This window comes from Corapipo altera, unplaced genomic scaffold (genome assembly GCF_003945725.1).
Source record: "Corapipo altera isolate COAL_440 unplaced genomic scaffold, ASM394572v1 112, whole genome shotgun sequence".
In the NCBI taxonomy this organism is placed as follows: Eukaryota; Metazoa; Chordata; class Aves; order Passeriformes; family Pipridae; genus Corapipo; species Corapipo altera.
In genome coordinates this window covers 9,561,426-9,583,614 of record NW_020884899.1, presented here as the reverse complement: position 1 = coordinate 9,583,614, position 22,189 = coordinate 9,561,426, and the positions used below count along the sequence as shown (strand labels likewise).

General features: G+C 37.5%; 1 protein-coding gene across 2 annotated transcripts in view; it reads left to right on the top strand.

The window, feature by feature from the left end:
* USP24 (ubiquitin specific peptidase 24) overlaps positions 1-22,189 on the top strand; it is a 62,921-nt gene that overhangs the window by 17,697 nt on the left and 23,035 nt on the right. The window contains exons 8-37 of one of the 2 annotated variants that reach the window (XM_027648886.1): positions 1,323-1,388; positions 2,192-2,266; positions 3,060-3,218; positions 4,338-4,452; positions 4,979-5,082; positions 6,250-6,357; positions 6,814-6,909; positions 7,011-7,172; positions 8,384-8,428; positions 8,999-9,106; positions 9,744-9,893; positions 10,593-10,724; positions 11,212-11,323; positions 11,609-11,685; positions 12,576-12,716; positions 12,858-12,911; positions 13,100-13,215; positions 13,852-13,918; positions 14,082-14,192; positions 14,598-14,696; positions 14,776-14,946; positions 15,572-15,657; positions 15,807-15,900; positions 16,160-16,315; positions 18,654-18,751; positions 19,528-19,623; positions 19,779-20,007; positions 20,751-20,910; positions 21,183-21,338; positions 21,883-21,953. In XM_027648886.1, coding sequence (XP_027504687.1) covers positions 1,323-1,388; positions 2,192-2,266; positions 3,060-3,218; positions 4,338-4,452; positions 4,979-5,082; positions 6,250-6,357; positions 6,814-6,909; positions 7,011-7,172; positions 8,384-8,428; positions 8,999-9,106; positions 9,744-9,893; positions 10,593-10,724; positions 11,212-11,323; positions 11,609-11,685; positions 12,576-12,716; positions 12,858-12,911; positions 13,100-13,215; positions 13,852-13,918; positions 14,082-14,192; positions 14,598-14,696; positions 14,776-14,946; positions 15,572-15,657; positions 15,807-15,900; positions 16,160-16,315; positions 18,654-18,751; positions 19,528-19,623; positions 19,779-20,007; positions 20,751-20,910; positions 21,183-21,338; positions 21,883-21,953 — 3,414 coding nt within the window. The remainder of the gene's footprint in view (positions 1-1,322; positions 1,389-2,191; positions 2,267-3,059; positions 3,219-4,337; positions 4,453-4,978; positions 5,083-6,249; positions 6,358-6,813; positions 6,910-7,010; positions 7,173-8,383; positions 8,429-8,998; positions 9,107-9,743; positions 9,894-10,592; positions 10,725-11,211; positions 11,324-11,608; positions 11,686-12,575; positions 12,717-12,857; positions 12,912-13,099; positions 13,216-13,851; positions 13,919-14,081; positions 14,193-14,597; positions 14,697-14,775; positions 14,947-15,571; positions 15,658-15,806; positions 15,901-16,159; positions 16,316-18,653; positions 18,752-19,527; positions 19,624-19,778; positions 20,008-20,750; positions 20,911-21,182; positions 21,339-21,882; positions 21,954-22,189) is intronic. The other variant, XM_027648887.1, reaches the window with a different exon arrangement.

Here is a 22,189-nt window from a genome sequence, read left to right as displayed (position 1 = left end):
AGGTTGTACAGAAGAATTCTGACTGAAGAGTTTTGGAGACGTCACAGAAAAGAAGGAAAATTAGTGTACCTTTTTGCTAACATTCAGCCTTCTGGTTAAATGTCAATCAAAGTAGTTTCACTGTATGTTCACCAGTATGTCCCTGGTTTTCTGTTTACTGCATCCATAGCTGAATTTAGCTGCAAGTGAATTGACTTCTGTCATTTATTATAAAAATCACAGTTTAAGAAAAAAAAATCCTTAGAAAGACAGTGTCTAATCCTAAACAACTTTTCAAAAGCTGTGTCTGAAAACTGAATGGTTCAACAGTGCTAAACTATTTTTGGTGTCAAAGCCTAACTTGGCTAGTTTTAGCTTTCTAACCTATATTCAGGAAACTTACGAATCTTTCATGGCTTGAAGAATGAGGAGGGTAAAAGCAAACAATGTCATTTGGAATCTTATCCCCCAGTATAAAATCAGTCTGCTTTCAGTGAAATGCCATTAGAGAGAATTCAACTTATTTTCTTGGGATATTGATATTTGTTGCTTTATGCAGAGATATGTGAGCATGACAGAAGAGTAAGGAAACACCATTTACATTCCAGTCCTTCAGTGGAAACTTTCACTTGACTTTGTTTAATGATTAATAACTGCTTGCTTAGGAAGGTCAGTGTCACTTAATTTAGGCCTTTGATTGCACTGGTGCACACTCAGTTTTACAGTTCTTGATCCAATGTGAGAAGAAACCGATTTTGATAATACCTTTATACATTTAATTTCTTTGATAATAGATACCACTTTAAAATCATGTGTTGAAGGGATCTTGACATGTATATGACACATTTACAAGAGCTTTCTCCCACGTAATGCTTGGGGAAAGAAATTTGCCATATGGCTTTAACCTTAAATTTTGCATTCACACTTCTCATTGCTGTAGAGAGCAAGCAAAATGTGATGTGTTCCTTTCCGTCTGTTTATTTCTGTGACTGAAACAGGATCAGTCAGAGAAGACTGAACAGGATGATGAGAGGACCAAGACTAGTGAAAACGGGGAAAGCACTTTTTATTTCAGGCAAAAGTATATAACACATACTGTATGCCATGTATAACATATATAATATATAGCATATACTCTAGTGTGTGCCATAGAGTAAATCTTTCCTGAAGCATGTGTTGTTTTTGGTGTGCAAGTCCTTTACAACAATCGTTGCAAGTGACTGGAAATTACTATATGAGATAAATAATACTTGTTCATCTTCATTTGCTTTTTAAGATACAGATTGCTAACTATGCAAAGATCTCTTACGTGTGCACCTAAATACTTGCTGTCTGTCTTTCAGGCAATCTCTGCATTAGTTCAGCCATTTGGAGTTTGTGCAGAATATCTTAACTCTTCTGTAGTACAGGTAAAATGTCTTTGTTATGAGTTGTCAGAGGATTGAAAATTTGCTTCCAACTGTGTTGGTGTGAAACCGGTGACTAATTTGAAAATCCTTCAAACCTAACGTTGCAGAAAGTACAGGAACCATTTTGAGCATCCTGAAGGTGATGAACAAAGGGCTCAGACAATGTTTAGATTCTTTTTCTAAGCAGTGATCTGTAGTCACGTATCTGCATCTGCAACAGCGAGAAGCTTTACCACTGCCATTAGTAAGCTTCATCTGTGTAAACCATGTGGGAAATGAATCCAGCCTGATGGATGGGTTTTGCATTTATTTTAACTTGCTGCCTGAGATCAAACACATTAATATGAGAGTTTACACTGCAAAAATTGTGGTACTGCAAAAAAAATTTCACTATGATATATTCATATGTGCAAATGCACTCCAGGCTTCACACCTGCACTCACCAACAAAAAATATTGAGTTAGTATGTGACTAAAAAAATATTTATTTGAAGAGGATATAGTTTAGAAGCCCATGGGAGTCAGAGAGGCACATGCATCTAATAACTGATGCATTTTGAGAGGTCCATCAGTCTGTCAGTTTTTGTAAAGCTGCATTACAGTGATGTGAAATCTTAATTACTTCTTTTTCTGCACATAGCTCTCAGGATAGTTTTATGTATGTTATAGGTGTTGCTTTATATCTAAGCTAATGGTGAGCTTTCAGCTAAGTATTTCATTTTGCTGCAGCCACATCTTTCGAGTAGTGTAATTGATTTCAGGAAACATTAAAATGATTGTCATGCCTTTTCTCACATTCTTTAGCCCATGCTGGATCCAGTCATTCATAAAATGATTAAATATGTACAGAATGTAGAAGAGAAGGACTTGAAAGACAAGGTAATGTTTTACATATTAAATATTTAGGAATAACTTCCTGTGTGTTTTGGAAATGCTGGCAATGTAGACTAAAACAATAGCTTTATTTTCACTGGCAAAAATACATCCTGTTCTGAATTCTGTCGTCGATCTATGACTGAATGACATAGATCAAAACGCATTTACCCAATTCCATTCAATACCTTTTTCAGTAGATATCTAACATTATGACCATTTTTAAAATTTTTTACCACTCTTGCTGTTGAATTTTTTTTTTTTGGTCCCCTTGTGCAGCATGTTGAATGCTTACTTCTCTAACTGACTTGAAGATGCTTCCTGTCATGCAGTCAGTGAAATTCTTATAATTTGTGTGCATATGACTGTTGCATTAGCTGTTTGCTTCTGAGAATTTGGTAGTTGTTGGTAAAGCGTCCATGCAAATAACTTGTGGCTACTTCCTGCATTACCCTGAATTTGGCATTCAGTTCTATTAAATTTTTGAGTGTTGACTTTTTAGATAAGACTTAAATTGTTAATTGTTAACTGGGAGGGGAGCAATTTAGTTACAAGAAATTTAGTTAACTACAGGGGAGCAATTTAGTGTAGCAAATCTGTAGCTTTAACCAATGGTTTTGTTATCCTAAAATTTCTGGAGTACAAGTAATACTTTAAGATGTACATGGTACTATATTTCATAGATTAAAGAGTCTGTCCTGGGTCACTAAACCTACTCGTTGTGGATCACAGATGTTTGAAACAGAATAGCAAAAATAGCAATGTCTCTATTTGTCCTTTTTTGTTTTGTTTTAAACAGAGACTAGTCAGTATCCCTGAGCTCTTGTCTGGTATCAAACTGCTGTGTATGCGCTTCCAACCTGATCTGGTTACTGCAGTCGATGACTTACGGCTGGACATCCTGCTGCGCATGTTGAAATCTCCTCACTTCAGTGCAAAGATGAATTCCCTCAAAGAAGTAGGTTTGCTTTCTATGTGTGTGTGTGCTCATGTGCATGTGTGTAAAGTGGGATAGGTTGTTAATAAGCCACCGAAACCACAACCTTAAAAAAAGAGGTGGCACAATATTTCTTTACAAATTATGTTACCTTAGCAAAAACTCAGTTCACAGTAAATACCAAAACAAGTTAATACAACAGGAGTTGTTTGTGGTATTTGTTCAGGAGTTGATTTAATATTTGTTAGCTACTGCAAGGGCTGTCGCCTCCAAACTAGAAAGAACTAGACATAATTTGAACCTTTTCTAAGAAGTGTGGTTTGAGATTGATTTATAGGCAATGGTCCATGCTATTCGCTCAGTATTCATTTTGAGATAATCCTGAGTATCCTGTGGCATATCCCTTTTTTTTCCCTTTTAATGGGAGAAAACAGAAAAAGACCAAATGGGACTTAAACCTCCACTGATGTCTCAGTCCACTCATATCAGGTCATTGCACTATGTAATTGCATTTTTTTATTATGGTTGTGTGCAGAGATTGTAGTGTTTGAGTCCCTCTTTTGTGCTTTTTCCTTCTTTATTTATTGGAAAATTGAGATGTTAGACCTCATTGCTGTTTGGTCCTTAATCATAAATGCTGTGTATCTGTGTGAAGTTATAAGAGTGCAGCTTTTGAAGGCTGTAGCAGAAATGTGCTCTTTCTCCCTAGAGTGAGGAGCCTGTATCGGTTCAGTATTGGATAAAAAATAGGACACTGATTTGAGCGTAACAAGCAGAAGGCTGAGATAACCTACTTCTGGTGTATCTGTAGAGAGATACCTGGCAGCACAGGCCAGCTTTTCTGTGTCATAATGAGAATAAGATTCTGCTGCATCAGAGACTGATGAGAAGGTGTTTCTGGTTAGGAATTTGCTTTTAAACAGCTTATTAAAAAAAAAAACCAAACAAATAAGTTAAAAAAAAAATCCAACAACCCCCAAAAACAACCAAACAAAAAAAATCCCAAACATTTCCTGTACTCAAAATATTTGGGGATTCCTGCTTAAGCTTCATAATAAGCCTTTTTGAATAGATTTCATTGTGTGCATGTATAATGCATGTGGCAATCACTGTTAGAATCTCACAGTTTGCAATTTCTAGGTAACAAAATTAATAGAAGACAGCACTGTCTCCAAGTCGGTGAAGAATGCAATAGATACAGACCGACTGCTAAATTGGCTCGTAGAGAATTCGGTTCTGTCGATTGCTCTAGAAGGTAAGAACTCCCACAAAGACTTTTGGCACGTGCTTTGAAGGACTTAAATTTAAAAATTTTATCTGTCCCTTTCAATACATTTTAATTTAACAGTATTAACAGGGGCGTTCAAGGCTTTGTTGTCTTCAAAATAAAGTAAAATTCTGCAAATTCTTCTACTATATTCTAGTCCTCTGTTTGACATCTGTGCAGATGTCTTCTGCTGTACCCTGGGTTTTTACTGTCAGTTTATATATTGTTAGCCTCTAGAAAAGAGAGAAAAGAGGATTTGCTTTCCCAACTGGTAATGTTCTACAGGGGTGGACTGCTATCACTTTTATGAAGTAAAAAAAATAAAAGTGGAAAGAGCCTTGTTCTTTTTCTTTGTACTGATAGACTTATCTGTAACAGTACAGAAAGAATTTTCAAATTAAGATTGCTTTGTTCTTCTTCCTTTTAAAAGAACTTGTTTGTTCTCATTCATTTAGTGTATCAAATATATTGTGTTTTAAATATATTAATTTAGTTACCTTTCTTTGTTTGACAGGTAATATAGACCAAGCGCAATACTGTGATCGTATAAAGGGAATTATTGAACTACTGGGCAGTAAATTATCTTTAGATGAGCTCACTAAAATTTGGAGAATTCAGGTAAGCAACCAAGGCTAGGCGGGTGCTTTTAGACTGTCTTTCAGAAGCACACATTGTAATAATGGGATTTATTTTGTTTATGATCTATGCGTCTCTGTTGCAAGGTGGAGATGTTGAGATTTTAACAGTACAATTAACACAGAGGCTTTCTTTTACTTTTTCCTTTACCATTTAAAATCAACTGTTCTTGTAACACAGTTGTTAAATCCTATGATGCAGTTCAGTTCTTTAGCAGTGTGTGCTAAGGGACTGCAAAAATATTTCGTTGGAATGAGAGGTTGGCAGCCTGGAAAAGGTGACAAAGTGTTTGTCTAGCCCAAAGACCATGCCTAAGTATTTTAATTTTTGTAACTGGAGATATGAATTTGAATGTGGCTTACAGTGTGACTTCAAAGAGAATGGGCTCAACCTGTATGAATTCCCATTTACAGTACCTACATATAATTGACCATATAATGACAAGTGGTCTTTTGGCTTTCACTTTATGTATATGCAACTTACCACTGTGTGGGAAAGGTGGTTTGAATGTTTAATGCAAATGACACGTGGAAACTTTGACGAAAAACTAATCTTCCCCTGCAGGAAATGGTTTTCTTCTCTGTCCAAATGTTGATGTTTCAGACTAAACTCATTGAATGTTGTCAGCCCTGCTGTATGTGCAGGCATAGCAGCAAGTCTTTAAATGCTTGGTAGAGCTGAAATATGATTCTAGTTCGCTCACTTTTATTCTTTAATAAAACACAAAACTTCCTCCCCCTCTCTGGCTGTTGTTACCATGGTGCCTCCATCCGTGTGGGAGGAGATTTTTGTATTGCTCACTTTTGAGTAAAGCCTTATAGGATGTCAGAGATGCAACACCCCGCACATGAACTTCACCGAGCAATAAAAATGGTGATGTTTGTATTACTCCCACTGCAGCAGGTAGAAACTGCTGTAATAATGGCAGATTTTTTCTTTCCTGCTTTAGAATTACTTCTCTCTGACCAGACCTCTCTGCCAGGCAAATGAGGAGCACAGACAGTTATTTTGACCTTGTTTTTCTAACATGTCAAAAGCTGCTATTCTTTCTCATTAGCATGAACAGTAGAATAATGCTTACATGAAGGTTTTTCTCTATCTCATTTGGGTTAAAGACCTACCTTCTTGTGTTTTCCTTCTTCTTTTCAGTCAGGACAATCCTCTACTGTGATTGAAAACATACATACCATTATTGCTGCAGCTGCTGTGAAGTTTAGTTCTGATCAGCTCAACCATTTATTTGTTTTAATACAAAAGGTAAGTTTTCATATGAATTTACATTCCTTAGGAAGAGAATTGATGAGATGTACTTTTGCATCCAGTGTATTGAAAGGCAAATGCCATGAATGCATTTGTATTTTCTATACAAATATAAAAATTGGCTATAACACTTTTCCTACTAATTTTTATGTTATCCCAGAAGCCTAATCTGTTACTGTATCGCTAATTGACTTAGATTTTATAGCCATTATATAGCCAGTCCTAAGGTACCTAAAGTATTTTATATTTATTCTCTAATAGTTTTATGTTTGAAAGAAGAGTTGGGCAAATTAGTCCTGTAACTCCCGGTAACAGAAATAAGGAAATACATATGGTGGAAACATATTTGTTTATACTTGATTTTCCTGCAGTAAAACAGTTGTGAATTACATTTTTGTGTACGTTTGAGACTTAACAGACTTAACACTGCTTGGTGATTTCTTTGCTATCCAGAGCTGGGAGACAGAGAGTGACAGGGTGAGACAGAAGCTGCTGAGCCTGATCGGGCGCATCGGTCGAGAAGCACGTGTGGAAACAACCACTGGAAAGGCACGTGAATGGTTTTAGTTTGAATTTCTCGTTTATTAAATGCAGAGTTGCTAGTCTCTGTGCTTCCTGGGTCCTGACTACTCTTCCACTTCTTCCTCTAGGTTCTGGAGGTACTTTGGGAGCTGGCTCATCTTCCAACATTACCATGTAGTCTTATTCAGCAGGCCTTGGAGGAACATCTCACAATCCTCAGTGATGCTTATGCAGTGAAAGAGGCAATCAAAAGAAGCTATATCATCAAATGCATAGAAGATATAAAGAGGGTTGGTTTATTATTTTATCTTTTCCAAAATGAGATCTTACTAGCCTTGATGTTGCCCTTTCTTTCAAGATACACAAATTGTGTGTCCCATCTGTAAGTTCTTACCTTGGGGAGTCCACGAGAGGGGTAGGCTTTGTGTGAGCCACTTTGTTGACCATGAGACTCATAGTAAGTCTCTTGCCTTTGTTTTAAGCAAATTTTCAGCACAAGGAGTGATCAGTTTATGGGAAACTACCAGGATGGGCCCAAGGTTAGAATTTGCAAATGGAACCACTATAAAGGTATGTCAGTATTTTAACTGTCCCTTTCATGTGAAAGCCTAGATTAGTTTTCTTTGAGTTAAGCATGTGTTCTGGCATGACCATTAAGTCTCAAAATGCAAATCAATATTTAAATTGTAGTAGTTTTATATTTTAATAAAATACTTGAACTCTCTTCACATAACATAAAGAAGCCATTCCCACAGCTGCTTGTGCTGTTTCCTTGCAGCAGCAGAGATGTGCACGGCTTAAAAGACTGCATATATTCTATCTGCACTGTTCACATAGCAGGCAGTTTTTCTTGAGGCCTGCAGGAATGCTCCTGTCTCCTTTTTTTCAGTCTGAAGTATGGTCTAAATAAAGAAAAAGGCTTGTACTTTTTACATTCATTTTTTTCATGATAAATTAGGTTTTGTCTGTGTTGCAGCATCTGTAGAGGACGTAAGTTGTTCAGAAGGCATGGAATGTTGCTTCTCGATATTGATCACACTTCTGTGTGCTCATGAATATGGATTTCAAATCTTGGATTCTCAGTGTCTGAAAGTTGTAGTTTTTTTCTTTTGGATCTTCTCTTATGCTTTCCTAATCTCATTCCTTTTAATTATATTCTGGCAAGGCTTTTACAGAGGTGCTGCAGTGGGAAGCACTAACAAAAGCTGTAATTGTAAACTAGAAGGGATTGGAGTAACCATACAGCAGACTTCTAAAATACATTGTGTTCTTATTTCCCTTCATTAGGGGACATAAAGACATAAACTGGGAGGGAATGTAATATTGAGGCAGCATTCTCAAATACATGAGGGATTCTTCAGTGGAGAGCTACCTGTTATGGGCAGGTTCCTCTAACCTCTCTGAGTGTATAGGTGGTATTGGTTGTTGTCAGTATTTAAACCAGACATCACTTCTCTGAACAAGCAACCTCAGTACTGGTTTGTGTGGTCAAACTTTACAGAAAATGAAGCCTTCCAGAAAAGTGATGAGCAGGTCTAACAATGAGGTAGGAGGGTTATTCTTTGTAGGATCTCTTTCAAAATGCAGCTTAAGAACCCTTTGCTTCCTATCAGAGGGGCTCCTTGCAGCACCAATCAGAAATTTCTTCTTTTAACCCCTAGTAGTATTTGAGATTCTTTTTTTAATTATTCTTGCTTTAGCAGTAAGTAACATTATTTGACTGAATTTACCCTTTTATGCTGTTTTAGGCCTGCTTCATCTCCTGTAATTGAGGAAGGTGGTGGTTTATCATCTCTCCCTGGTGCAACTGAGTTCTTTTTGGCTACTTAATTTGCATGTTCTCTAGCAAGGAGCTGGTACTTTGGGCTGAATAACAGGGATAACCAAATGGCTTATGTGTGTCAAAGGACTTCTTGTAGAAAGTGAAGAAGAGCACCATGAGTGTGTTTGGAAAGGGACCAGGAACAAGTAACTGGAGCCTGCAGGGCTCGTAGCTGTTGTTTTGAAACAGCAGCATTAATAGACATCATTAGTCTTCCAGGAGTCTGAGAGGAAAGTTGATCTGTTGTTGGGCATGTACCACATGTGTAATTGTTTTTACCTTTCCTACTACTAGTCATCCCAGCACAATAATCCTCAGTTTGTGTGGGTGGTGCCAGCACTACGTCAGCTCCATGAAATCACGCGTTCATTTATTAAGCAAACGTACCAAAAACAAGACAAGGTAAGGATATATGATGAGATGATTTTTAAAGCCCTGTGTATGTCTGTTTGGCTCTGCTTCTGTAAAACATTGAAGTTTGAATTTAGAATAAAAGATTAACTAATAAATACTTTGACAGGTAGTTTAATGAGGTAGCATAAACAAACTGTTCAATTAGAGGTAGCATAAACAAACTGTTGTGTGCTGTCCATTTGTGTGTGGATATGTGTATATAAATCTGTTTGCTGTGGCAGGACTAATTTATTTCATTCTCAGCTTTTTGTAGAATAATTAATGGGCATGTTTCTGTTAAGAAATGAACAATGGCTAATGTTTAGACCAGCTGCTTTCTAACTGAATTGACATTGACTCTCGGAAAACAGACTAAAGTACCAATGAGTCACATGGGTTGTAGAGTGGCTGAGTGGAGGTGTGGGGCTTCGTCTGCAATCTGCAGCACATGGATTTCAGCACATGCTGAAAACACCAACATCAGGGGGTTTAAATGCTTGGAAGGGGTACAACTGACTCTGATGGGGCACATTCCTCCTTTTGATTAGAGGTGTGTGTCTGTTTAAGAGCAAATTGCTGTGTGCATATACTGTTTATGTATTTTTTTAAAAAACTTTTTTTTTTTTAATTTTTTTTTATTGCCAAGAGCATTATTCAAGATTTAAAGAAAAACTTTGAAATAGTGAAGTTGGTGACAGGAAGCTTAATATCATGTCACCGTTTGGCTGCATCTGTGGCAGGTCCAGGAGGGCTTGTTGGAGCAACACTGGTGGATGGCCGATACACCTACCGGGAGGTACTGAACCCTGAATTTCTTATTGTCTTAGGTTTTTGGCAGCATGATGTAGTGTATCACTGACCAAGTAGCATAAGATTGGGGTCGTTTCATTTTTGTAATTTGCTGATGAGTAACTACACTCGTTTTTATTTATAGTTCTGATACTCATCTGTTAAGGCTTGTTATTATATTGTGGAGTAAGGGTGTCCAAACATCACAGTCTAAAAGTTCCTTAGCAAAGTCTTTTAAGTGCTTGAGACCTGGATCTCCCCTTGCCCAGGATGTCCTGTCTCCAAGCTTATGCAGCTTCAGCTTCTCCATCAGCATCACTTCAACTACTCCAGCAGAGGCAATATCTTTGAATTTGGTGTGAAGTTCTTGCTACGTGAAATAGATTTGGTAGTTAGGACATGGAAGCCACACATACATTTAACGAGTGTTAAATAATATCAGTATCAGGAAAGTAATAGCAAATCCAATGAGACTTCAATGTTGCTTTATAGGAAGGTAATCAGAAGTAGTAATGTTAAAAATAGTATAAAGTAGAATATTGTATAATATGGAATAGAATACCACTGCAGAAACAATTTCTATTTTCCAGCCTTGCAAAGTGAACTGTTGTTTGACAACTGTATTTGAAAAAAAAAAAAGAATGCTCTAAGTTCTTGTTTCAGAAGGAAAAGTCTTCAGCTTGAGTTTTTGTTTCCTCTTTCTCAGTATTTGGAGGCACATCTAAAATTTTTGGCATTTTTTCTGCAAGAAGCCACCCTTTATTTGGGCTGGAATCGTGCCAAGGAGATCTGGGAATGCCTTGTAACTGGCCAGGATGTTTGTGAGTTGGATCGAGAGGTAAGAAAAACTTGAAAAGTTGGTTTCTGTGGTTGCAGAAGGAATCTTAATGAATCATAAATAGCACATGTGTTTGTCAAGACATGTGAATTTTATGTTTTGTGTGGGCAGGGTGCAGCCACTGTTAGATGTTCACTTACAACTAGGATGCTCTTTTATCATGAAATTTGACTGGAGAAGAGATGTTGGCCAGTATATTAGTTGCAGGTGTACAGATGTTGGTTTGAAAAGGCTTATGTGTAGGTTTGTGCAGTCATAAGAGACATTCAGCATTATTTGGGTGAAAGATGACTATGAAGTACCCTAATACTGCAAGACAGCCTCTGTAATGTGTGAGGTTACCAGAAGATGAGATTTCGAACCTCTTGCTGTAGACAAAACTTCTGTAAGATGATGAGTTACTGTGATATCTGACATCATTGGCTATATAAAACTAAAATATTTGACATGACAGTAGGGTAAAAATACATCTGCCTTTCGTTCACAGATGTGCTTTGAGTGGTTTACGAAAGGACAGCATGATCTGGAGAGTGATGTACAGCAACAGCTCTTCAAAGAGAAAATTCTTAAACTGGAATCATACGAAATTACTATGAATGGTAAGAAAATGGCTTTGGTCAACAGAATCACAGAATATTCCAAGTTGGAAGGGACCTACAGATTGGTTTTGAGATATATACCAGAAATTTGCTTCCTGAGCCTTCAGTTTAAACACCTAACTAGTTCTATAAATCAATATAATAGAGGGGTCTTTTTCTGTAATTTTCAGGTTTAGTACTTGTAGAGGGAAAAGGTTATCTCCTGTATTTATTTTAATTTTTTAAAAAAAACATAGAAGCTAAGCCTGACCTGAATAACAAGCTGCAGCTCTTTTTCACTTTCAGGTTTTAGTTTATTTAAGACTTTCTTTGAAAATGTGAACCTTTGTGACCATCGACTGAAGAGGCAAGGAACTCAACTGGTGAGTGTTCTGGCAAGTTTGTTCTTGTGTACAACCTGTGGCCTCTTGTGGATGGGAGATTGTGAGACAAGAATTATTGAGCAGCTGTTTGACATGGTCGTGTTTGTATTAATATGTAGATTGTCCTAGCATTAACATTGTTAAATTCTGAAACTGAAACTTGACAGTTTATTTCAAGAGTTAAAATTCAGCAATTGGTAGCTGGAAGCTGGTTTGTAACTTTTAAAACTTTGCAGGAGGAATTAGTTAACTACTTTTTTATAATAATCCTCAATCCTGGTGTGTGTTTTTTGCTTCTCCCTAGGATGGAAATACTCTTTTTTGAAATTATTTTTTATTTTTCTTCTTTGCATAAGTGTTAGGCTTACCATATTCAAATTCTAAGCTACTATAATTTTTAACTCTGATCCTTCAATGTCTTTGTTAAATTAATGGTTATATGTTAAGTAGTTTTCGATAGGCATTTTAGATCTTTATCACAGAGAACTTACTTCAAGTGCAGAATTTTTTGCCAAGTATCATAGCAGATTTTGTGATGGTTTATTGTGTGGTTAGTTACTGTGTTGACTTTTTTGAAACAAATTCCATTCTAGATTGAATTTCTCCATGCCTTTAAACTCTTTAATTTTTCAATTGTTTGACTGAGATTGTTCTTTGGAACTTGTTTATCCACTGGTAAACCATTTTTTTTTTCTTGTATAAGTATACAAATGTGCAGCTGTTGATTTCACTTTGGCACTGTGCCAAAGTTTGGCAGCATGTTGCAAAAGAAAATTGTTTCAGTCAAAAGATGCTTTTCCAGCAGATGGAAGACTGTTTTGTCCCTGTGATGCAACTAACTGTTGTGTAAGAAATCCGGTCATGTTTTACTGTTGTTCTTTTTTGTGTAGAGTGTAGAAAAACTGGAATTAATAGGGATGGATTTCATTTGGAAGATTGCAATGGAGTCACCTGATGAAGAAATTGCCAATGAAGCTATTCAACTGATAATAAATTACAGCTATATTAATCTAACTCCTAGACTGAAAAAGGTAGGCATATATGTGTACATGAAAGTGCTTTGACATTCATAGAGCCTTGATATTCTGCATGTTCAAATGTGTAATTTTTGGTGTTCTGTCAGTTTACGATTCTGCTTTAAGATCTAACTAATTTGTACATTTTATCTTTAGGATTCAGTATCACTGCACAAGAAATTCATTGCTGATTGCTACACACGATTAGAGGTAAAGGACGAATTTTAATTGTTCTCGTACCTATATCTTTTTGGGTTTGTATCTTAGAATAAGAATAGTTGTCCATGATAATTCCATTTAAAGAAAAAATTTCTTTCCACAAATATTTTTTTGTCCTCCTAGTTTTCCAGGACATACTGATTGTCCATGTAAAGCAGCACTTGTACTTTGTGTTGTAGGCAGCCAGCTCTGCACTTGGTGGTCCAACATTAACACATGCTGTGACAAGAGCTACAAAAATGCTTACAGCAACTGCTATGCCTACGGTGGCAACCTCAGTTCAGTCTCCTTACAGGTAGGCCTACCTCTCCAGGAATAAATGTGACAGGAGACATTTGCTCCCATCTGCTGCCCACATAATTTTTGAGTGCTAATGAAGTTCTTAATAGTTGGTAGTTGTATATTCTGTTGGGTTTTCAGTTGAATATTCCAATTACAATGCAATTTGAGTTTCAGGTTGAAAAACCTGTATTTAAAAAGTCCAAGAAACAAGTTAAACCAAAAAAAAAGAAAAAAACAACCAACACCCTGCCTCAGTCCCCCAAAACCAACCAACCAAAAAAAACCCACAGGCTGTTACCAACCTATTAGTCACGTAATATTTCTGGGGCAGTTGGTTTGGTTTGGGTTCTTTTTAAATGAGAAGAGAAAAAGGATGGTTTTTCAACCTCTAGTTAAACTTAGGCATACCTAAATATGTGTGTATTTTAAATGTATGAGCATAGGGTGGGTCCTTTAGAAACATGAAGCTGGAAACATCTCAAGGAGTATAATACAAGTTTCTTGGCCTGTTTTCCTAGTTAATTTCTGCTGAATTAACTCCACGTTTAAGGAGTTATGTTTTAAAACAGCCAATTCATGGTAGTTACCCGTGGGCGTTGAAAATTAATCTCTGAAACAAGTTACTCTTGTTTTCAATGTTTCTCTTTAGGTCAACTAAACTTGTAATAATTGAGAGACTGCTGCTGTTGGCAGAGCGTTACGTGATAACAATAGAGGTAAGATGTGTAATTTCTTACTAGGCAGGGCTAAGAACACAACTTGCAGTATTATTAAAAACAATAAAAGTTACTTAAACATATTCAGCCCTAGGTACCTACTATCACAGAAATATCTTTGTTTTCAAGGGTGGCATTTACTGTGATCCTTCTCTTCCTGTAGGACCTTTACTCAGTTCCCCGAACTATTCTACCTCATGGTGCCTCTTTCCATGGACATCTTTTAACACTTAATGTTACATACGAGTCTACCAAAGATACCTTTACCATAGAGGTGGGTATGCACAGGGTATGTGTGTTGATCATGTAGCTAGTCTTGTAGGCTGTTGATCATGTAGCTACTCGTGGGGGTTTTTATGCCTGGACTGAACAGAGAAGGATGGTTACAAGGACTCCAGACTTGAAAACTCTACTTGAAAATGTTAAAAGTCTGTATATGGAAGTGTCTGTAGACTAAATGTATTTTGATCATCATTCTGGAATGGAAAAAATAAGTTCTTGGCTTAGTGTGGTTGTTGGAGCGTTTCTCTGCTGTCCTACCCTGTCGTTCTCTTATAGACAATACCTTTACCACCCTATGCAGAGGACCAGGAAGACTTTAATGGAAGATTTGTGTTTTATTCTCTTGGCATTTACTGCTTGAACAGACTTACTGATCCAGTGTTGTTTAATTTTACAGGCTCATAGCAATGAAACTGTAGGGAGCGTCAGGTGGAAGATAGCAAAGATGCTGAATTCACCTGTGGATAATATACAGATATTTGCCAATGACAGTCTGGTATGTTAACTACAAAGAATTCCCATTCTTTATGAAATTGAGTCTTTTCCAGAACTAAATGGTAAATATTTTCTTGCAGTTAACAGTAAACAAAGATCAGAAACTACTCCACCAGCTGGGCTTCTCTGATGAACAAATCCTTACAGTAAAAACATCAGGAAGTGGGACTCCATCAGGGAGCTCTGCAGATTCCTCAACCAGTTCCAGCAACAGCAGTAGTGTGTTTAGTTCATCATATGCAATGGAACAGGTACAGCCTGAAGCCTTCTCTCAGATTGTGCCTGAAGGGGAAATAGTTGGGGGAGACTGTAGGAGTTCCAGTAAGATGAGACAGAAACTGTTTACATCAGCTGAGTATCCAGTCTGTAGTAATCTGGTTTTGCTTTCAAACTGCAATTGAAACAAATCATCTAAATACACAATTGCCCTCGTGCATGCAAACTTTATAATCTGTCACCTATTGTAGCCTGTTTGATGTTTATTCATCTCTGCAGGGTCTTTTAAATAAACAAAACCCATCCAATTTAATTTTGAGATTTTGTATTTGTCAAGGGTAGAGATTTCCAGATTTTCAGTATTCATAAAGCCACAATATGAAAATAAACTAAGAAGCATCAACCAGCATGTTGAGACCACTCCTGGTCTGCCTTGTATTTTGTTTGTCAACGCTAACTAACAGTCGATTTCAAAACTTGATTGTTAAAAGATAAATGAGGCAATATAAAAATTCAAGCGTTTTCTCAGCCTAGACAGTAACTGGGATTTCTGTGGGGCAGATTGGCGTCTGGATCATTTGCTTCAGTGAAGAGCTCTCTTAAATTTACTTGTAAGAGAAAGAGGAGAAAAAGACCATTGTATTTCTGCTTAATTCTCAGGAGAAATCCCTCCCTGGAGTAGTCATGGCTCTCGTGTGTAACGTGTTTGATATGCTTTACCAACTTGCCAATCTAGAGGAGCCAAGGTAAGCAAATTAAATGGTTACTAAATATTGAAGAATTGCTCACACTGCAGAGTTTGAAGAGCTTCTTACTTTGCAGTGTGCAGGCATCCACCAGGCCACAGCGTGGCTGAGCTCCTGTTTTGTGCAAGTAACTTCTGATAACTTTTCAGGATAACACTGCGAGTGAGGAAACTTCTGCTCTTGATTCCCACTGACCCAGCTATTCAGGAGGCTCTTGATCAGCTTGATTCCCTGGGAAGGAAGGTATGGATTAAACAATAACTAATCTTGGTGAGCTTCACAAAATGGATTTTACTGCTAGGTATCTTAAATTCCCTGTCAGATTATAATACACTAAGGGTTTGAAACTCTACTGCAAAATAATGCTCATGTTAAGGATTATTGACTTATTTCCAAGCAGCCAGAGGTGAGAGGGTTATTACAGGGATTATAGGAAATGTATTGCCAATTACAGCAAAACACAGGAGTCTCAAAATATTTCTTCTGTGGCTTTTTTCCCTAGAAAACACTGCTGTCAGAATCCAGTTCTCAGTCCTCAAAATCACCATCCTTGTCTTCAAAACACCAACATCAACCCAGTGCTAGTTCAATACTAGAAAGTCTTTTCAGATCTTTTGCTCCAGGCATGTCCACCTTCAGAGTGCTCTACAATTTGGAGGTAAGAAAACAAATTTGCTTCTTTCTCCTTGTGATTCTGAGCACTGAAATTTAAGTATTTCTAAGTTTCTTGGGCAGGAGTCCACTGTGATGGGGTCATTATACAAAATGCAAAATGCCATAGTCTGCTTTTATGTATGTGATAAATTCTACACAGAATGAAAGGGCTAAAAAGTTCCCCTTTAGAGACTTTGCTAAGAAACCAGGCTCCTCTTTCTGTGATTTGCAAGGTGGAAGGAGTGTTCTGGAGTAAGTGGAAAGGAGCAAAGAAATAACAAAATCATTACTGTTTTTGTAAAGTTCCTGCTTGAATTTCCAGAACTCTGAATATCTGATTTTTAGTGTGTGTGTATATATCTATATGTATATATATAACTCGTCCCTGAAACAACAACTCCTGTTAATTTTTAAGTTTGATTGGGTTTACTGGTTTTACTTTATTCAATTTGTAAAAAAAATGATGCTAATTTCAGTGCTGTAAAAGTCTGCCATATTCTAAGGAGAAGCTAAGGAGGAGTAAGTATTTTTACTGGGAAGAAATACCACTATCCAAATGTTCAGGGCTTTTACTGAGAAGCCTCTGGCCTGTTTTAGCTGTGTATGTAGAGTGAGTGGAATACATACAACTTTATTACCCCTAAGCATTTTCCTAAATTCTTTAGCCAAAAAGCTGGATTAGACCCAGTAAAAACCTCTCTCCAAATGTTTATTGTGTGGATTTTAAAGGGGGTAGGAGTTTAGCTGTTGTCATTGTTAAGACACCATACTCTGCATGCTAAGAGCTGAACAGTCTCTAGTTCTACTCACAGGTCCCACTGTTTATAAGGGCCCATTACAAATCTGGTTTGAGCAACTTGAGGTTGGAGGATCAATTGCCAGCTGCTTCCAAAACAGTAGACAAAATTATTCTCTTCCCTTCCCAGGGTGTGCCAAGATTACTGTAGGAATTTCCTTGTAGTTGCTTTCCTTTAGGTTTCCACAGTCTAATGTTAGCTCTTCATCTTCCTACACTGTCATCACACCCCTACGTTAGGATTCCCCCTTTTCTGTACAGCTGGAATGAAAGATATTTGATTATGTCTTTGAAATATGTTGACAAGTTCTACAACTCAAAGCAAATGGTTTAACATATCGCATCGAGGGTGTCTTGTTGAACTGGCAGGTTATATTGCAGTATGAAGACACAGTTATCTGCTGCTTCTGAGCCAGGGAAAATAATAAAAGCAAGTAATAAATTACTTGCTTTTCTGACAAGGGATGAGAAGCAGTAAATTGGATTAGATGTGTAGATTTTATGAGTGGACTTGTTCCTCAAGTCCAGTCAAGCCAATTGGAAGATGGCTTTCTGTCAAGAGAAGGATAATGTGCTTTTTTACCCTCTCAGCTGGTGATCTGTTGAAAATATGGGAGCCAGTCTGAACTACTTTCTGAAAAAATGTGCACAGGAAATTTGCAGAACATATGAAAGAGATGAAAATTGAATATTGCAGATGTTCAGGGTTATATCATGTAATGTGATAAAATTCCATGGCCAGAACTCTTAACCTGTGCTTCTGACCTGTGAACCTGGAAAAGATGTGTTTTGTTTGCCCACATGCAGCACTGTTGACTGTACATGTCAAAGAGTCTTTTAAAGAAAGTAAATAACTTCTGGGGAGTGTCTGGGATTTTTGGGAGGAGCTGGGGTTTTGGGGAGTTTTGAGGGTTTTTTGGTTTTTTCTTTATGTAAAATGAAGTGAAATTGATTATAAATGCACATGAGATCTGACCCACAAACCTCCTGAGACCACAAACTTCCTTTATGGTTACGCTTCTGAGCATCATTGCACTCTATGAAGTTTAGTGCTGATTTAAAACAGGAGGTTTTGTTCATAAGGCCTCTTGAATTACCTGAGCCATCTTTTACAAAAGAGCCACCTGAATAATAGCAATACAATTATGTTTTAAAAGGCATGAATCAATAACTAAGCCATCTGTAGGGTGTTTATGGGATACTGTCAATTGAAAACCTAGAAACAGGAAGACTTTAGGCTTTTAAGGAGCACGAAGTGAACTAGAAAAGAATATTCCATGTGCTAGAGTATGTACTTCGTCCTTTCCCCTAACAATAAACTGTAATGAGAACAAAATGCTCTTTGATAGAGAATAAATATCTATAATGACCATAGTTATCCTGAATATTTTAATGATTTCTCTTTACTGACTGCAGCTTCATGTAAGTGTATTGTTAATTGCTTCATTTGTGCTGGATTTTTTTCTGTAATACTTTTAACCTTCAGCACATGAGAACACTAGGAGTGGTGGTGGTGTACATGTGCTTATTTATTCATTTATTGTAGGTTCTAAGCTCCAAGCTGATGCCAACTGCAGATGATGAAATGGCAAGAAACTGCGCCAAGTCTTTCTGTGAAAACTTCCTCAGAGCAGGAGGTTTGAGGTTAGATTTCAAAACCTTCACTCAATTTATAATGCTTCACTTAGTTAGCAATTCTGTGTGGTTTCTGATTTCCACACTGTAGCACACTAATACACCTACCAGCTTCTTTTTCAGAGAAAAAAATCCACCCAGGGCTGTTTTTTTTTCATTATCCAGTGTCTGAAAAGCTGCTGTAGCTGTTATAGTAATGTCACAGAATACATGTTAAACCTCAAAATCAAGATAGGCACAAATAAGCTTGTGAAGTGCAGCTTCACCAATAATTGTTGATATTTGGATAGTTTAGTGACATTTAAGTGTTTCAGTTCAAATTTGCAGGCATCTACATTACACTGTCCTGTGTAGATACCAGTGGACATTTTAAGCAGTCAAAGCAGAGAACATGCAGTGGGAACCAAATTAAATTTGGAATTACAGTCTCCAAAATTCATACCCTTCAGATAAGAGATGAGGCACAGTGTGAGTGGTTTGGAAGACCTGACACTACTTACTGTGTGAGAGTTGTCAAGTGTACATTGCTCTTACTAATTCTACCCACGATTCTCCTCTGCCCCATAGATCCTGAAGCATTTTCCAGCAGGAGCAGAAAGCTTTCATCTCTAGATACAGGAGGGGAAAATTAAGATGTTGGTCATCCAAAGATGCCAGTTTGTCAGTTTGAACTGCTACTCAGCTGACTGAATGGGTGGAGGGAAGGATAGAGATAAATTAATTGCAGCTCTCTCCTAATGTAAAACATTTGCAAATGGAGTCTGTCTTATTGATTTGTTTTTAAGTTTGGTGGTGAATGTGATGCAGAGAGATTCCATCCCATCAGAGGTAGACTATGAAACAAGACAAGGAGTCTATTCCATCTGCCTGCAACTTGCAAGGTATGTAATTGCCTTTCATTAAAGAAAGTGCTGCTTTCTTGGCTTTTAGCATGGAGCATGTAATATTTAAGATTATTTGGTACTTTGAATTCTGTTTCATTCACTTGCTGTGAGCATTCAAAAATAAACCTCAGGTTTTTGCTCTTTGAATGTAGGTTCTTGCTGGTTGGTCAGACAATGCCTACCTTACTGGATGAGGATTTCATTAAGGATGGGGTAGAAGCATTGTCCTCACGCCCCTTCCGTAATGTCAGCCGACAAGCAAGTAGGCAGATGTCCATCTGTGGAACACCTGAGAAGTCATCCTACCGACAGCTCTCCGTGTCTGATAGATCCTCCATTAGGGTAGAAGAAATCATACCAGCAGCAAGAGTTGCCATACAAGTAAGGAAGTGTTTGATGCTTGTGGTGATGTAGCAGTGTCATCTCCAGTGACAGCTGTGTAACTCCTGCCTTTTCTACAGGTTCTTGCCCAGGCTCCATTTAAAAATCTCTGAAAATCTTGACCATCAGTCTCTCTTCTGGTCTTGATCTGAATTTTAACATATTCTCATAAATTATTTTGGCAATAAAAGGGAAGCAGTATCTGAAAAGTACTTACTAGAAATAGTTCTACACAGAAATCTTACTTGTTTGTTTTCAGTAACACTTAAGTCCAAGATCTTATCCCTGTCAAGCAGGACAAAGTTCCTGCTTGAACTTGTGGTTCCTAGTCCATGATACTTTGAATTAAAAAGAATTGGATAAGTTTTTTGTTTCAAATAGCTCACTAAAAATTAAATTGGCTTGATGGTACCCTGGGTAAAAAGGAAATTTTTATGTTCAATACCTTGAGAAAATGCTACTTGAAAACCCAGTAAAAAGTTGAGTCCAGTTGAAAGAAACTTCACAGTTAACATGACGAGTGTGCTGTGTTAGGTTCTTGGGCAGTGCTTCCCAAATGGGAAGGAGCAATACTAATCACTCCTTGGGAATAAAAAGTATCCTTGAGCCTGCGTAGAGAAGACAGAGGAAAACAAATTCAAATGTCAACTTGACATGATCCAGAAGATACATTCCTCTTATCCCTGTGGTTAACAAAGGCTGTTGAATATCACAGAAGTAACTGCTGTTTCTCATTGTTTCAGACTATGGAGGTGAATGATTTCACTTCCACAGTGGCTTGCTTCATGCGTCTCTCTTGGGCTGCTGCTGCAGGACGTCTCGACCTCGTGGGAAGCAGTCAACCTATAAAAGAGAGCAACACTCTATTTCCTGCTGGGATTCGAAACAGACTTAGCAGCTCAGGTAGGTTAACTGTGTCTCTAAACCAATCTAAAGGAAGCATTTGGTTTAATCTTAATTGAACACACGGGAAGCTTGAAACCGAATTCATTGGATGGTCATTTGATGATTCTCTTGGGTCCCTTCCAACTCACGATGTTGTATCACTGAATTATACAAGTCTGATCAAAATGTTGTACATTCATGTTGCATTTGGAGAAGGTTTTTAGATTGCAGAGAACTGACCAAAAGCTGAAAACATCTGAAAAAATGCACTTGTTCATTTCTTAATGCAGGAAGTAACTGCAGTTCAGGAAGCGAAGGGGAGCCAACTGCACTGCACGCTGGAATCTGTGTGAGGCAACAGTCTGTGTCCACCAAAGATGCTCTGATTGCTGGAGAGGCCTTGTCTCTCTTGGTAACCTGCCTTCAACTACGCAGTCAGCAACTAGGTATGAAATAGAATTGGATTATTTGCTGTTTGGAATCTAGGTCAGGTGGGGGAAGGCTTTTGGGCAAGTAAAAGTCAAGTAAAAAAAAAATAATTAGAAACCTGTAGCTTTGTTAGCTGAGACAGCTCAAGTTAAAAATGCAACATTTCATTAAAAAGTACAGGGATTTTTTGAAACAAGGCATGTTGTGCTGTGCCTTAACGAAATGTTTTGGGAAAGGTGACTGCCTGCCAGTATATAAACATTTGCACTGGCTTTGAAGTATATAATTCTATAAGTGCTGCTGTTTGCATAGATAGTGTCTAGTACTTGAATCTTTGTGTACAGGAAGTGTAAACACTGGTGGTGGAGGAAAACGCTGTTATATAGTGGTGGCAGTCAGTGGTGAGGGAAGGAGATGGGGAAATGTGCAGATAGCCACTACTGCTTTTTGGTGTTGGTGGGAGGATGTCCTCTGGGTCTTGTGATATTTTAATGCAAGATTGTAGCTGATTATTTTAAAATATTACTTTTAATAAGACAACCTGGTACTCTTCTCTTCTAGGATCTTTTTACAACTTGCCTTGTGTTGCTGATTTCATCATTGATATACTTCTTGGATCACCAAGTGCTGAGGTGAGAGTCTTTCTCTGAAAACTTTTTACATGTTACTTCTGAAATGTGTGTGCTCTCATAATTTCGTATGGTCTGAACATAAAAATGTTCCTTACAGACATTCCCACAGTTATGTATTTGAATGAATCACCTTTGTATAATTGTTACTAATTGAAGTATCTAGTGCTGCGTTGATAAAAAATGCATTGTATTACATTCTTTAGGCATGTTGATATGATAGAAAATGCAAAGTATTA